This window comes from Anopheles gambiae, chromosome 2 (assembly GCF_943734735.2).
Source record: "Anopheles gambiae chromosome 2, idAnoGambNW_F1_1, whole genome shotgun sequence".
Classification (NCBI taxonomy): Eukaryota; Metazoa; Arthropoda; class Insecta; order Diptera; family Culicidae; genus Anopheles; species Anopheles gambiae.
The window spans coordinates 6743512-6759867 of record NC_064601.1 but is presented as its reverse complement, the minus strand read 5'-3'; the positions used below and the strand labels follow the sequence as shown (position 1 = coordinate 6759867).

Genomic DNA, 16356 nt, shown 5'->3' with positions numbered 1-16356 from the left:
AATGCTTCCGACTTGACGACTTAGCTTGACTCAAGACTCAATCTCCACTGCGCGGAGTCGAATGAGTTTCTAATTAGGCAGATGAAGCGTTTGGTGGCTTCGGTGAAGGTGAGGAGACTCTCACACGTGGAATTCACGCCAATGGCTAAATTGCTGCTCGCGTACTACCTTGCTGCGTGGAGTTAATTGAGTACCATGGGAAACTACTTTTTTATTTCTTCATTTTCTTCTGCAAGGAGTTTTGTAAATTGGTCCCGGAGTACAGGTGGTACCAGGCATCACAATCGATTAAAAGATTTTCGATCGCTTCATGGCTTTTGGGAACACTATTTTCCTCACATTTGCCGCAGCGCGGTAAGCACGCGGTGGTATTGGGAATTGGGGCTCGATCGATCGCTTGCTCGGAAAGGTGGGAAAAGGCGTATGAAACGGGGCTTTTTTGGAGTGGATTTAAGCATTTTCTTTTAGCAGTTTCACCATCAAACGGATGCGTGGGAAAATATTTCACCCTTTTCGTCGGAATTCGATGACCATTTTAATAACATCGAGACAGCTTGCTCTTATGGTTTGTTAAAGCAAATTATCTTTGTTTTTCCGTCAACATCTCAACATCATCCTGGCAGTGCTCTCATCAAAAAGTTTTGTATTATTCGAACAATTACCTTCGGCTTTAGATCGTTGTCCGTTTTGAGAAAACGGTAACGCTCATCACAAGTCATCTTGAAGACTGTGGTTGTCATTTGTTCTCATTCAATTAAAATCTCTTCGTCAATGAAAGCACTACTTGCATGGCTAAATTACGGAAGCACACAGGCATGAATAAACAAATATTTGCCCCGAAAGGTATCGCTCATCGCACACCTCTTTTTTGCGGCAAATTTTAGCTCCAGTCAGCGCATCACAATGAAAAAGGATGGCGTTTTTTGGTTTAGCTTTCTGGCCACTGCTCAACAGCGTAACCCATAAAATCACCATCCTCGTCACCATCATCATCATCATCATCATCACCATTATCAAGCTGAAGTGAAACTTGATGAGCACAGGAAACATTAACAATCTCTGGTGCGAAGGTTACACCAGGGCAGTGCGATTTTGACAAGACACGGCTGTTGTTAAAGGGATCGTTCAAGATGACCACAATCATTCCCTAAAGTACGGACAAAGAGAGATAGAGAGAGAGAGAGATTGAGAAGTGTTTCGACCCAATTGGAAAGTGCTCCAGCAGATCCTTTTCACAGCCTTCACAAGCCTCCTTCGCTTCGCTTTCTCAGGCTCAATATCCAATGGGGAATGATACACAAGCTCTCGTACACCGTACACGCCAACAGCCAGCTCACGATCAATTCTACCCACTTGGCGCGCAAAAAAAACAGAATGGCCCTTCCCCATGTTCCTGGACCGGTCCTGGATCTTTGCAAGAATCGTTCGTTCGCCTCGCAGGCGTCACGCTGACTTTTCGTCCCCATTCGTCGTCCGTACGGAGCACGTCTGGGTTCTTCGCCGTTTCGATTTCCGCGGCTCCACCGTATCGCCTCATAAATATTTCATGTTTAACGTGTTGATTTATTTGTAAATAAGGCAAAGTTTATGCCCATGATGTTTTAATTAATAAGTGGTAAATTTGTGTAATTTTATTCTCGTGAGCGGTCGTGAGCGGCCGTACCGAACCCTTGGAAACGGGAAGGAGAGATGAAAATCAGGAAATAAATGAGTAAATGCGTCAGTGTAAACACCCTCCCATTCGGAGTGCCGCGGGAAGGGGAAGCAGAGACAGAGAAAAAGCAATAAACGGTCACGCAATGCTAACAAAAACATCCTCCATTACCGGATCGATCGATTGTGGTCATAACTTTAAGACAACCTCGCGGGCAGCGGCCGTGTTGTCAATTGCGACGACACTATCACGAATGTTTGTTTTCGAAGTTTTGTTTCTTCTTTAAATCATACTCACCGTGCAATCGTGATTGTTAACATTCCGTCCTCTGGTTTTGCTTGTTCACTGTACAATTTCATCACATAAGTCCCTACCCGTAAGCCGCTTCAAAACAGGAAGAAGAACGGGGCGCCTAGCTTAAAATAAGTTTATTACCCTGGCGCCACTTTGACATCATTTATCCAATTACTTTCAAACGGCCACACTCATCGTCTTCAAATTTTTCTCACCTTTCCACTCCCGCCTGGCAGACAGATCATCCCTCCACTCCCCTTTTGCTGGCCGTGGTAACCGTCCAGACCCTCACGACGCGAGAAGCCCCACTCGAACGCGGAAGACGCTGAGTGAAACCTCACGAGAGCGTACCGAGGGCTGTGGGAATTACAGTCTCACCGAGGGCTCCGAGCTTTGTGCCTTCAACTTTGGACAGTATTGTAGCTGAATATGTCACAAACAGACACGCAGGTTGGTGGCGAACACTCACAACGGTTCGGTAATTGTTGGTTAAGGTTCGACGATTAAACTACAACTTTGGCTCGGCTTTGTGGCCGTTGTGGGCGACGAGGTCCCAAGGACTAGGTTCCCGATTGACATCCGATACGGTTGTACTGGGTGGAACCTTCCCCCCGGCGAGGTGAGGAAGGTTTGTGCGGGGTGAAAAAGGAAAGCAGTGATAATGATTTACAATCTCTCGTGGCGTCACACATCGCAATGATAATCACTGACACCGTCTCGCGTGGCCCCGCGTGGCATTACCATACATTGCAGCCCACTAACATCATTTGCTGTTGGAGGAGGTAACATTTCGACTGAGGAAAAGCAAGAAGATCCGACTAGAATCCGGCGCATGGCGCTTTGCTGGTTAATTCCACCCGATCCACTTGTGCTTGATAGGTTTCGGGGTGGGGGTGAAGTAGTAGGTTCTAGTTCTTTTTTTTTGTGAAACATCAACAACATCAGACAGATCCTCCAGCAGCAGTCGTAAAATTCAATCCCCACTTGTTAGCTTAGTGCGTTGTGTAATATTGCTGATATTGTTGTGTGTTTGTTGTGTTCTCAAGCAGACAAACGGCCGGCAAAAAAACATTAAGCCGATCCATTGCTGGTCACCAGGAGGGCAACGTTTGTAGTATTATTCAACAAGATTAAAATTATGAACCTCCATAACCAATGGCCGAATGTTACTCTGTGGAGCTTTTTTTTGTTGGTCCAAAATAGATTATATTTGCACTTGAGGAGCGTTTTCGAGCAAGCAATTAACGATCACTTTGAAGTTTGAGGTTAGGAACGAATCGTGCTGCGCTCTGTCTTGTAAGCTCATTTGTGTTTGTTTTATTTTCGGTTTACGCAAATTGATAATTAGTGTTTTGTTGATTCAGTTTTTTTATAATAATTTTCAATCTTTTTTTAAATAATTCCCAACTTAGTTTTCGTGATGAGATTTTTATTGATTTTGGGGTTGTTTTTGGTACGGATATTTTAGGAATACCCAAAACAACAAATAATGTTTGCGACAAGACATTTTACCACAATTTCTGAAGCACTCTGTACACTATTCCCCATACCATACGATCAAGCGCAACCTCTTATTACTCCTCACACACTTTATTTCCGTCAATTTACATCACTCAACCTAAAATTAGTGCCCATCTATCTAACACACCCACCCTTGCCCATCCAACATACGACCCGATTCGGTCTGAGATTTTTTGTCACGCACATTAACACACCTCCCACCGCACTGAGGCGAACCGTCCGGGGCCGGGCCAGCCGGGGACAGCCGAGAGAGCGAGCGAGAGAGCCTTGATGAAGTAGGGCTAATTAATTGCGCTTATCAGTGAATCGCAATCGCAATCCACCCCAACAGCCCGAAGGTTAATTTCCCTGTCGGTTTCATTCCCGTCCGCAACCGTTGCTGCTGACAGCATTGTGAGCGTTGAGAGGGAACGCAAAAGAGAGGGAGAGCAGCAACGAAGGCGAAAACATACATTAATTAAACAAATAAAGACAATTATCATCTAAATCAATCTTGACAATCGCGTTTTTGTGTGGTGATTTAATTCGCCTCCCCACAAAAAAAAACAGACTAACAGCCCAGCTTGGTTACTAACAGTAATGAAATTGTCTGCCCTGTGTTGTTGGCATTTGCTGGAAGTGGAAAAGGTACAAAAAATACTAAACTCAAAGGTTGGAAGTGTCACGACCTTCAGCCAAGCTCAACCACTCTCGCTTCCCTCTCGCGACAGCACAACTCCATGTTAGCACAACTGTTAATCATTATCCAACCGGGGGGGGTAGCCTAAAAACCCACAGTCCAACAACACCCAAGCGCGACAAAAGTGAAAAGAATTTCGTTATCGCTGTAATCGAACTGACACATCGACAGCGTGCGGATTACAGCAAAACGGGTGACACTTTGCGACGATGTAAAACACAACCACCACCTGGGCGAAAAGGGAATGCGAATGAAAGGCGGGGGGGAGGGGAGGAGGGGGTGAAACAACATCAGTAACAGCAGCAGAGAAGAAAAGAAAAAACGCACAACAATTGTACCAATTAAAATAGCAGCAAAGCGGTCGATGGGGCCCTGAAGAACGCGCGGCCGGCAGACAGAGTTCACCGAAGGAAAATAAACACAAATGAACTAGACCAATTAAAGAATGGACTTATAACAAGCGCTTAATAGCAGCATCATAAATAAAGCGAATGTATACAGCATTGCGCGAGCAGCAATGGTGGGGTAAAAAGAGAGAGAGATAGAGAGAGAGAGTAAAAGGGAAAGAGAAAAAAGGTGAACAAACAGAAGAAAAAGGGATCGCAAACCTTCAAGCAAACACAGAAACACACACAAAAACACCATTTGCGAAACGAGCCAACAAAGCTCTCACCTCACCAGTTTTGAAGCTTAATTCGTTTCGATCGATAAATTCACTCCAGCTACCGGTCGATCTCGCGCTGCAGACGAAATGAAACATCCGCAGCATCCGCATCGACCGTAAGGAAAGCATGCGCTCTCTCCCTCTCTCTCTCTTTTTCACTCTTTCAAGGAAAAGCGAACCATTATATACCTTCAAACCCCGGACAACTGGACTACTAGACGAGAAAAGTGTCAAACACGCAGCCAGGAGTAGCACACCAGCACGATCGGCAACACTTTTCCTCAACCTGAGCAGGGAAGAGCAATACATAACGGCGCACGCAACCAACGCTGTAGCTCCGCCCATTTGCTGCAACGCCGCCGAGCCCGTATCGCAACAATATGGCGCATGCGTGTGTGTATGGGTGCGAGCAGCCCGAAACAAAGAGCCCCCGAGAGCTTTGCGGAGAAAAACTCGCCCTGCCTGTACTCATTCCGAGTTATGCGTTCGCTGTGCGCAGACCGACCGATCGTCATTCCGTCTTTGGCCGCGTGCGCCTGGTTGTGATCCATTTCGTGTGAGCCCTGAGTCTTGAGGGGTTTTTTTTGTTGCGTTTAGTGTCAATCAAAGCAAGGTGCATCATTCGTGCGTAGGTGTATGTGTGACGTATGTATGCGTGTGTGTGTTTATGTAATTTTGTGAAAGCAGCAATTGTGCTTCAGCAAGTGTGTGCGCTAATTGCATCTAGCAATACTGTTTGGGATGCAACATCAACTGAAGATTTTCCTGTGACGTTTCAGTGAGTTTCGAAAAGAAAACGAGTGATTGCTTTAAAAAATCTATAACACAAGTGGAACTAGAGTAGAGCCCACCCGATTGCAGCTGTCTTAATGTCGGTGTGCGCGTGTTCCGTGCGGTGATGAGCGTTTGAAAAGTCGCGTAACAGTGCCCACAAAGAAACAAAACAAAAAGAAACAACCAAAACTACCCGACAAAATTGAGTCGAACAAGCGTGCCAGCTGCCCCCCGACCGCCCCCTTCATGATCGACACGTGCCGCACGGAGGAGAAGGTGTTCAAGATTGCCACCAACTACAAGATGCCGACGCTGCAGCCCCGCATCGGTTTCAGCATCGACTCGATAGTGGGCAACACCACGCCGAAATCGCCGCCCTCGCCGCCCCACACCATCACCAAGCAGGGCGACACGACGATCGGCGGTGGCGTTGGTGGTGCTGGTGGTGCTGTCCCGCCCGGCAGTGGCCCGGGCGTACGGACGCCCAGCCCGCTCGCGTCCGAGAGCTACTCGGTGCGGTTGAACCGGCTGCAGAGTCTGTCGCCGCCGCACAACTACAGCATCACCCGGCTGCCCGAGAGCCCCCAGAGCCTGGAAGGCAGTCACGCCAGTGTCCGCTCGCTGGAGGCGCTGCAGTCGCGCCTCTCACCCCCCGTCAGCCACACGGTTAGCCCGGGCGCGGTGCCACTCTCCCTCAAACGGCCACGGAGCTCCTCGCCACCGGTATCGCCACCGCCGCCGCCGCCCGCAACGGGCGTCGTTGGGCTGGGTGGTGGTCCGCAGGGCGGTGGTGGTCCGGTCCCGCCGGCCCACCCGGCCGGCCCGATCGTGGTGCCCGGTCTGCCGCCCGGTCTGGTGCGCCCGTTCCCCGTCAGCCCCTCGCAGCACGCGCCCGGTGCACACCCTGCCCAGCCCGGCGGTCCCCAGCCGGAGCTGAAATCGTTGCCCCCGTTCCTGCACACGCCCGAGATGGTGCAGGCGGCCCATAATCAGCACTTTCTGGCGGCCCAGTTCCAGGCGGCCGCCCTTGCCCACGCCCAGGCGGGTCAGCCGTTCCCGCCGCATCCCGCCGCCGCCCATCTGCACAATCCAAATATGCCCCCGCGCGACAGCTACCCGCTCTACCCGTGGCTGCTGAGCCGCCACGGACGCGGCGTCTTCCCGATCGGCTTCCCAGGAAGTAAGTGTTTGTTTTTTAAGTATTTACAATCGCTCTCAAAAGTGCACAAAAATGCATCCACATCGGAGGAAAAGCGCGTCCTTTAAGGTACTTTCTTTGTCCAGTGTCTAGGGCTTAGTTTGATGGCCGTTTAATACATCCCCGTCGGCATTTTCTACCGACGCGTGTTACAAACATCTCGATTGCGATCCTCCTTATCGGAACTGGAACGGCTCAAACCGTTGTTTTGGCTTTGTTTAAGTAGCCTATTTTTGTTGACTCTCTCTCTCTCTCTCTCCCTCTCTCTCGCTCCTTCTTTTCTCGACAAACCTTTTCCTAACATTCGCTACAGAGGGGAAAAAAGGGACTTTAATTGGAATCCCACCCGCGGGGGGAATCTATTTCTGATGACCCGTGGAAGATGTGTGTGTGTGTGTGTGTGTGTGTGTGTGTGTGTGTGTGTGTGTGTGTGTGCTGAAAAGGATGTTGTTGAAAACCCTCAACTCCCTTAACCTCTTGCCAGGCTTCCAGGAACTCCCAGAACGGTTCTGAGGTTTGGCCACTTATCTCGAGTTCGTTTTGGTTTCCCTTTTTTTCAAAAAAAAACCCAATTTCCAACGTGTGCCGCTTCACACGATCGTTTCAAGCCAAAGCAAAACAATGCACCTTTCTCTCTTTCGACTCGTTTTGGTGTTGTGCCGTTGTGTATCGGAATGATTGTTGGAAAGTTGATTCTGATCTAATTAAGATACTTTCTTACCTGCCTGCCTTCGGGATGAATAGATGAAGCTGGGGGCCGATGGTTTTATGACCACAACTCTACCCTTCTAGCAATAAAAAAACCTACCGTGCTGCAACAGAATGTCCTCGCAAATGGTCGTGCTGCAAGCAATGCTTTACATCATTCGTTTGTTCCGGAAAATTGATGCGCTCGTAAAACTGTGACCATTTCAAGGTTTTTTTTATTTTATTTTACACTTTTATTGAGCTACACAAGTACATGCGGCGAAGCAGGAGTGGGGAGAAGGTTATAAATATTGTGAACAAACCCATCCATCCCGGTTTAGCAGCGGGGACAGCTTGCATGCTCTGTTCTAGCTTCCTTATAAAATAAATAATAAATCAACTAATTAAAAAGGAAAACGCAGCGATGGCTGCCGTTTCAACAAGCTAACCAACCAGCTTGGGAGTGCGAAGATAGCTGCAAATGTGAAAGTGAGACGCAAAGGGGAGGAAAACCGAAACACTTTCAATGTGTTATCGATGTCGTGTGCATGATTCGACAAGCAGCTTCCGATCGGGATTTGCTATCCATTGGCTTCCACGAGCTGTTAATAAAAGCTCATTTATCACTAATTTATCACCTCTCTCTCTCACTGTGCACGAGGATTAACACTCAACGAAGTTGCCAATGTATCGATACGTCCGACCGTTCCGGTCCGGTCTTCAATGCACTTCACCCCCTCTCAGTTCCCTTTTTCCCCTGTCCCACAGCGCGATCGCGCCCACAACGTTCGCTCGTTCCTCATAATTTCATCGGATGCTGGTGCAATAAATCGAATTCCACAATTTATACGCATTTTAACGACTACGTCCGAGGGGTTTTGGATAATTTATGCCACCTTTTGTTACACACATACACACACCTTCCGTCCCGGACCGCGACTGGGGTGCTCAAAGGGGTAGCTCAAGCTTACCACGGTTTTGCTTTTGCACGCTTTTTTTCTTCCCTCTCTTCGTCTGTCTTACACTGCCTTTTTGCACCACCCAAACATCTCTCCCCGCAGGCGCTTGTTAGTTTTGTGTGTGTGTGCGTCTGCCTTGCATGATTTTCTGCTCTTTTTTTCTCCACTCTCGCTCGCTGCATCCTCCAAAACCTGGCATAAAATCTTAGCCGGACTCCCCAAAACAACAACTCCCAAAAACTGCTCTCCTTTTCGCTTGGGGTAGGGAAATTTTTGCTCCGGCTGCTCCGGTGGAATTTTAAGTACAAAATTACACTCAACGCAGCGGAAACACTCCCCACCAATTACTCGCACATTAAACCAAACAACAGCAACCGACACACACAGGGAAGGACACATGCGTGGCAAGTTGTTTACAAAATTCATGAAGTGCAAAACATGTAACCACTGTTGCGCAAAACGACCGGGTCAGTGTGTGTGAGTGTGTTGGAATGTGCAATGTTTCTTGTTGCTAAATTATCACATCACTTCTTCCGCCCTTTTTTTTCTCCGGTTTGCAAAGCAAACTCATAAACAGTTAGGACATAAAGGACGGCAAGCCCAGCCCGGAGGGGAAAGGGAAAAACCAGCCGTGCAAATATTATTGCAAAAAGAATTGGAAAAAAGGACCCACCCGGGATGCCACTTTTGGTGTTTTTGGTGGCAACTCCCAGCTTCCAAAAAAAAGCAATTATTATGCATCCACTTTTTCGGAAGAATGGGACAATAAAACTTTTCCATGCATTTATAATTATCCTCATTTACCCACTGCTTGTTTCTGCACTGTTTAATGAGCTGTAGTGGCAGCTACCAAACGAAAGTGTTTCAGAACACCCCCCTCGAAAAAAAAGACTATCTCCATTCCCTTCTTTATCGAGCATTCAAAATATCAAAAAAATACAAAAAAAAATCATCACCACAAATGACGAGACCTTTAGCCGGAGAGACGGGTCCTGCGTCTGCATGCCTGCGCCTTAAATCAAGCCATTAATTTATGGCGATGAAAATAAATTAATGAGATATTTAATACCGATATCGTTCAGGGTTCCACGACGAGCGCGACACCCTTTTTCTACTATTCCTCCTCTACCCGATCGGTGTGGTTCTTCGTTCCCAATTGTTCTCCAGGCCCCATGTGCTTTGCCCGGCAAGAGAAACGAACCCCGCACCACCTGGCCGGTTGGGTGGAAACATGAGATCCCAAGCTCGGATCTCGTCTGCTAACGCCACAAACGACAGCCTCGAACAACAACAAAAAACCAGGGAGGGAGGCCCAACGATCCCAATCTTTCGCGCAGCTTCTCTTCATTCAAAATTACACACCACACGGCGCAGCACAGCACAGCGAACGAACGAACACGCAACGGGCCGAAAAAGATGCGGGATAAATTGGAGAAATCAAACAGCTTCTTCTCACTCGATCACGCAGCAAGCAGAAAACGCACCCAGAAAAAACGAATCATTTTGCGCGAGGCTTTTACGGTGCAAGCTTGATCGGTTGGATAATCCGTTGGGCAAGCTCGAAACCATCATCATCACCATCATCATTGCCGCCCGTCACCGCGATCGTGTATGGTTGACTAACAAATTGATCTACCCCACGGCTCGGCGCGTTTTCGGCTGCGGCTGCGCCTCGCCTGCTGTGTCGCGCCCGATCGCTCGCAAACGCTCGTTAATTAATTATGCACTAATTTAGTTCCTCGGGTTTATGCTGCACAACGAACATCGAACCGCAATGTGCACCACCCTCCCCCCCCCCCCCCTTGACGCACCGGTTCTGGTGCTCTTAATTGCTTGTTTTTTGGAAGGTGTTTACGTGTGCCGGTGCCTGTCCGTTTGAAACGTTTGCGCATTGTGAGATTGTGCAAACGTGAAGTGCACATCCGGTGGCGCCCAACGAAAAAAAAAAACAAGACATTAGAAGACAACAACAGCAACACGCAGAAAATGGCATGCATCGGATAGGGGGGTAGTAAAAAGAACACCCCGATGATGATGAAATATTCATTTGTGCAGCGTGCAGTGCCGCAAGTACATCAAGCACTGCGTGGAGTGCCTTTAAAGTGGTGAACCTGGATGGAGGACTGAGAGTAGAGAAACAAAAAAAAAGACAATAATAAACTCATAAACAGGCCAAGCAGAAGTAGCAGATAGAGGAGAGCAGCAAAGAAGCGGAGAAAAAACGTACCAAAATATTGTAGAGAAGAAAAAAACGCGATGCATGATAAGGACGGCTTCATACTTCAAGACATCAGAAAAGCGGTTGAACCACAAAAAAAAACAAAAAAGTAACATAACCAAGCAGCAAGTGTATGAAACTGAGCAGCAGCAGCAAACAAGCAGCAAAGCCAAGGATGCGAAACGTTGCGGTAGAGGTGAGGTAGAAGAAGAAGCAGAAGAAAAAAATATGAATTTGAAATGAACAAGATCTTATCGAGCACCGGACTCATTGTTCTTAGCACTCACTACGGGGGCTCATGGGCACGGGACCAAGCAAATCAACGCGTGCTGAAACCGCTTGCGAACGCAGGCATGAAGAAAAGACGCAAGAAAAAGTGAAACCAATCATTAGATCACACGGATAACCGGCGTGGCTGTACGGCTTCGGAAATCAATCATTTCCCCCCCTGCGCTGGATCGAGCCTAATTAAAGTGACATGTATATGCGCACTAGAATGTGACGACGAACCCTCCAGTGGCCACGCGTGATCGTGCATGACATATCGGTACAATGTGTTTGCTTTTTTCCTCTTCTGTTTTGTTTGTGCAAGTGACAAAACTTGCTACCAGAAATCGACTCCACACACTTAAACATATATCATGGTAATTGCGATCAAACTACACTGCACAGGAAGCTCGAGTTGGGGGGGAGGAAAAACAAACTTGCCTAATGATCGCACTCAAATCAACCGTGCTCGAATGTTGCACTGCACTAACAATATCGATGGCGATGGAAGTGGGAGTTCAAAATGGGTGGTAGATTTAACGCAAACACCCTACACAACTAATGGCCCCCCTGTAACAACACAGCACAATTGACGGAAGGCGGGCAGAAAAAAAACGACCATTTCAAGCGGTTCCAACCGAATGGCCCACGGTGCTGGTGGTGGCGGTGGAATTGAATTATCTAAATTAACTTAATTTTCAACTTCTCGCCTAGTCGCCCAGCCCGACATCGACATCGGCCAACCAGCGGGGCGGAGGGCAGCGATCGCGAACCCTTTTTGATATGTACAAAAAAACACCTCCTGCGGCGGCTTTCGTGCCCACCAGCAAGCGATCGAGCGATCGGCTTTCGGTCTCTTTCTGTTGCCGTTGTGCTGTGGCGAACGGAGAGAACAAGGGGTGCCCCTGTTGTATCGAGTGACAGACCGTGACACACACACACACACACACACACACACACACACACACACACACACACACAAAGTCACAGAGAGCCGGCGGTTCCGGAAAGGTGGTCGCGATCGCGTCACAGTGATACGATTATTTTAATTGAATTACACGCAGCAGTTTCAGCAGGTTCCAGCCGCTCAATGGCGTCGACAGTCGCGCGCACCAGTAAACGGGGCGGTTGGTTTCTGTTATTTTTCCACCGTTGTTTTGTTGTTTATTGGCTACCACTACTGCACTACGACTGGCTACGGCTACGACTTGCCTTCACCAGCGCCATTGCTTGGGTTTTAGTGTATAGTGGCCGTGGCGTTTTTTTATCGGTGTTGACGCTGCCCGCTGCCAACCAAACGGCTTTACTGCTACAACTGCTTGCTGGGGGACACGTTGCTGTGTGTTTCGTATCGCGGGTGGAAAATGTATTAATTAGTGTGTGCTGCGAGTTGATTAAAAGGTAATTACGCTCTCCCGGTCGGTGGGTGTGTGTGTGTTACACTTTGCAAGCGTTGCGGCTGTCAACCTCCGCCATAGCGGGGGAAGGAAGGAAAATGCGAACACACGTAAATCGAGTCGTGTTGATTGCATTTTAATTGAGCGAACAATTTTAACCTCCCATGACACTGAGAAAGAAGGGGGAGAAATCCGACAGTTTAGGGTAGAGAAAATGGTGCATTTTAATGCAAATGGAGTGCGCATCTACGCGCCACTAAAAGAAGCGTTACGCGTAATCCGGCTCGAAGGACCAAAACTTAATTTTTATCGCTTGTTGTGACAACAAATTGCCATCTCACCTGTTTTCTACAACGCCTTCCACTAAATGCTCCACTAACTGACCATAAAGGTATGTTAAGTTCAACCTTACTGAATAGGGGGGAAAAGCGGCTAGCAGATGCCTCATTTGCAGCGTTTAAACTCACCCAAACACAGCGCGCAAAGCCTGTTAAACAACTTCGACCAGCCGGCTCTCTATAAATTGAACGCCTCTTTCCAAGACGGTACTTCCATTAAAAACTCATTTACACATGCAAGGCGGAAAACAAACGCACGCTTGCTGTAGCGCTCTGGCTGTTCCCCAGCCCAACGGTCCCACGGGCTGTGAGCGAACCCCTCCACCCTTTGCAAAAGTCCTTTTTCGCGTCTATTTATGCTCCACGGCGCACACATGCACACAACTCAATAAGGTTGCGGGAGCGGCACCAACACCCCTACCCCCCCCCTACCTCAAAAACAACAGCCAGTGAGTGTGTGCAAGTGCAATATATTTACTCGTAATGATATATAATTATTTAATTACACGTACCGTGAACACTAGTTTGTGTGTTAAACGTACAAGAGCGCGGCCGTTGGGGCACACAAAGCAGCTGTTGGCACAAATGTTTCACACTGATTGCACCTACACACCGAAACCATGTTCGTGTGTGTGTGTGTGTCTGTTCCAGTGTGCGTTTCCATTTCCATTCCGATCGCCCCTTGTTTTTCCCTTGGGTCCTGGAATCTACCTTCTACCCGCGCGAAAACATTAGCCGCCTCATCTAGGCTACTTACGCGGCAGCGGCACTTTCGCTAACGCTTCTCCGACCGAGTGTCACGTGTCACCTCTTCAAACCTGCATACTGATAATCTCTTTTCTTCTCTCTCTCTCCCTTCTACCGACAGACTACCTCATACCGTTCCGCAAGTCGAAGCGCGTCCGGACCGCATTCTCGCCCTCGCAACTACTCAAGCTGGAGCATGCGTTCGAGAGCAACCACTACGTCGTCGGGGCCGAACGCAAGCAGCTCGCCCAGAACCTCAACCTCTCCGAGACGCAGGTAAGCATGGCACAGCCACGGTGTGGGGGGGGGGGATTTTCCCATAAATCCAAACTAGCGAAAGGTCCTTTGATGTCGTCCTGTCCCGGGAAGCCCCACCAATGGGTGCTGGGGATTAGGGAAATATTGGATAAAGCTTTATATGTGGCTCAGCAGAGGCAGGGCACAAACTAGAGCCTTACTAGAGTCATTTATAAGGGAGCTTATTAGGGGGCCGCCGCCATTCTCCCGCGCGCTAAGCAGGTCGCTCAGCCAGTGTAAATTAGATTAAATTACATTTATATCCCTACTTCAGTGCATAATTACTACAACGCTCGCACGCTCGCTTGCCGGCGCTGGCCAACCGTGGTTGGTGCGTGATCATTTGGTTGGCTTGTAATTTCCTCCCCCTCCTTAGCGGAGCGTGAAAACACCGACGCCATACACGATTGTCACCTTGTTCGGGTGTTCAATTGTGTCATATTACGCACCAACCAACGCGCCTTGCTGACTGCACCATTGATTGACAGCGTTTGAACTGGCCGCCATCTTTTTATAGCAACACTCACAGAGCAAGCATTTTAACTAGTAGATTTAACTTATCCTTGAACAAAAAAGTCTCTCTCTTTCTGCAATTTTATTTTCTGGTTTTAATGGTTGTCCTTCCTTCGTTTGCTTCCAGGTGAAAGTGTGGTTCCAGAACCGGCGCACCAAGCACAAGCGCATGCAGCAGGAGGAGGGCGGTTCCGGCTCGGGCAAGTCCACCGACGGCGACCACCAGAATCGGTCCGCCTCCAGCCCGACCGGCAGCTGCGACGAGGAGGACGACGAGGACGAGTTCATCGACATGGACGACTGTCCGAGCGATGAGGAAAACATGCACCACAATGGCTAAGCCCGCACGCCACTGTGCGCGCCCGTTTCAGTGCCAAAATGGCGTCACAGCCGTGTCGCAGAGTAAAGCGGCTTGCAAAACCAGTGTACCAGTGATTCACGTGTTTCCACTAGCTTTGGCTCCCCCACTTTTGGTGGCGCAAAGTTAGTGCGAGATCACCAAACCCCGCGCCAAGCCAACGCAACCGGAGCAAACGGTGGAGCAGATACCCGCTCCATTGCATTGCAGCGAAAGTATTGAAAGTATTATTATTGTGTTTTTTTTTCTTTGTACATTTGTGAGTTAGAATTGCCTGGAGGCGGCTGGCACTACAGAACGGAAAACAGGGGACATCAACCCACACCCGCATTACCATTAGGGATTTATTTGTTTTTTTTAGATGCTAACCTTTATCTCTTGTACATAGGGCAGGCTGTAGGATAGTGCAAAGCGTGTTGCGAGAGCAGAGAGTTTTATTAGTCATATATAGTTTTGGGGGATCCATGCCCTTTACCGTGTACTGCTACTACTACTACTATTACTACTACTACTATTTGTGTTGCTAACTGAGAAGACGTAGCAAAACACTTCATACGAGGCTAACGATGCGTGAAACGAGAAGAAGTAAGAGAGAGAATTAGGGCGTTTGGTGTACATTGATTACGATTAGCACTAGAGTTCCATGCAGCTCAGACAAACGCCGATCTGCCACACAATCATGCCAGCAGAAGGTGGCAGAGCCGATGGTTGAGTATCCTGTAAATTATCGGAAATATTTAATAAATGTAGCTATAAAAAACGAGTACTATAAGGCTGTAGTGCAAAGCTGATACCCGAGATACCCGAACACAATACACCCAATTGTAATCGATCGTAATAAATATTAAACAAAGCATAACATTCCGTTTGTCAGTTTATTGGATTTTGTAGGACAAAAACATGCATTTTTGCATAGTCTATTTTCTACTCTTTTGACATCTCTTTCGCTATAAAGGGGGCTTTTATGTTGTACATCAATTTATAATGTGTCCATTTTCGCTTTCTACAGTTTCGCAGCTCACTTTTTAATGTTTTCGACTCAATTTCCCCTTCTTATCTTCTCTCGTTTTGCCACTTTTCTATTTCTACACCCAAATGCACCCGCGATTAACAACCGGAAACATTCAATTGAATTTCACATCTCTCCTCTTCTTTTGTTGTCTTTCAATTTTCACTTAAGGATGTTCTGTTTTCTGCCATTCCTTGTTGTCGTCTTGTTTCGTTTTTTGCACTCCTCTGTTCCCAACAATCAACGTCGATCAGCTCAAAACGGCTCAAATGCAGCACGAAACCACCAAGTCATTAGTACCGATCGACACCGTTTCACTTCGTTTCGTTTAGCGAGCCGGCTCCAGGACAGTGCTGCACTGCACTGCTCCCCCCGGGGTGTGTGGTGGGGCGGAGAGGACCTGAGCCCTGGCGGCCATTCGGGCCTGAACATCATTTTGTGCGTTTAAAAGCACATTTCATCAGCAAACGAGCCTGATAATTCCCTTTGCCTTCTTCATCGTTTTACAACGCACTCTCCCATCCCCCCACCCCTTTTCGGACCCTACCGAACGAGACCTACCTAAGGGGCTACCGTTTTGGTTCAATTTGGTAGTGTAAAGAAATCATCCATCGTTTCACCACTACTTGCGGAGACAACTGCGTGGCGTGGCACAATGCGTCCCCACTTACACTTACACGCATCATCGCGAGTTCTCGGCCCCAGCGGGGAGGGAGCTGGGGTGGTTGGGTGGCTACAAAACTTGCGCCTTTTTGCAGCAGGAATGCTTTCGTCCCACCTTC

At 48.2% G+C, this 16356-nt stretch overlaps 1 protein-coding gene across 1 annotated transcript; it reads left to right on the top strand.

Annotated features, from left to right (window-relative positions):
- Window positions 1-5262: 5262 nt before the first annotated feature.
- On the top strand, window positions 5263-15424 carry LOC1281556 (homeotic protein empty spiracles). The gene is made up of 3 exons (XM_061644029.1): window positions 5263-6766; window positions 13519-13673; window positions 14335-15424. The coding sequence occupies exons 1-3, from the start codon at window positions 5833-5835 to the stop codon at window positions 14545-14547; spliced, it is 1302 nt and encodes a 433-aa protein (XP_061500013.1). The 5' UTR covers window positions 5263-5832; the 3' UTR covers window positions 14548-15424.
- The last annotated feature ends 932 nt before the right edge of the window (window positions 15425-16356 follow it).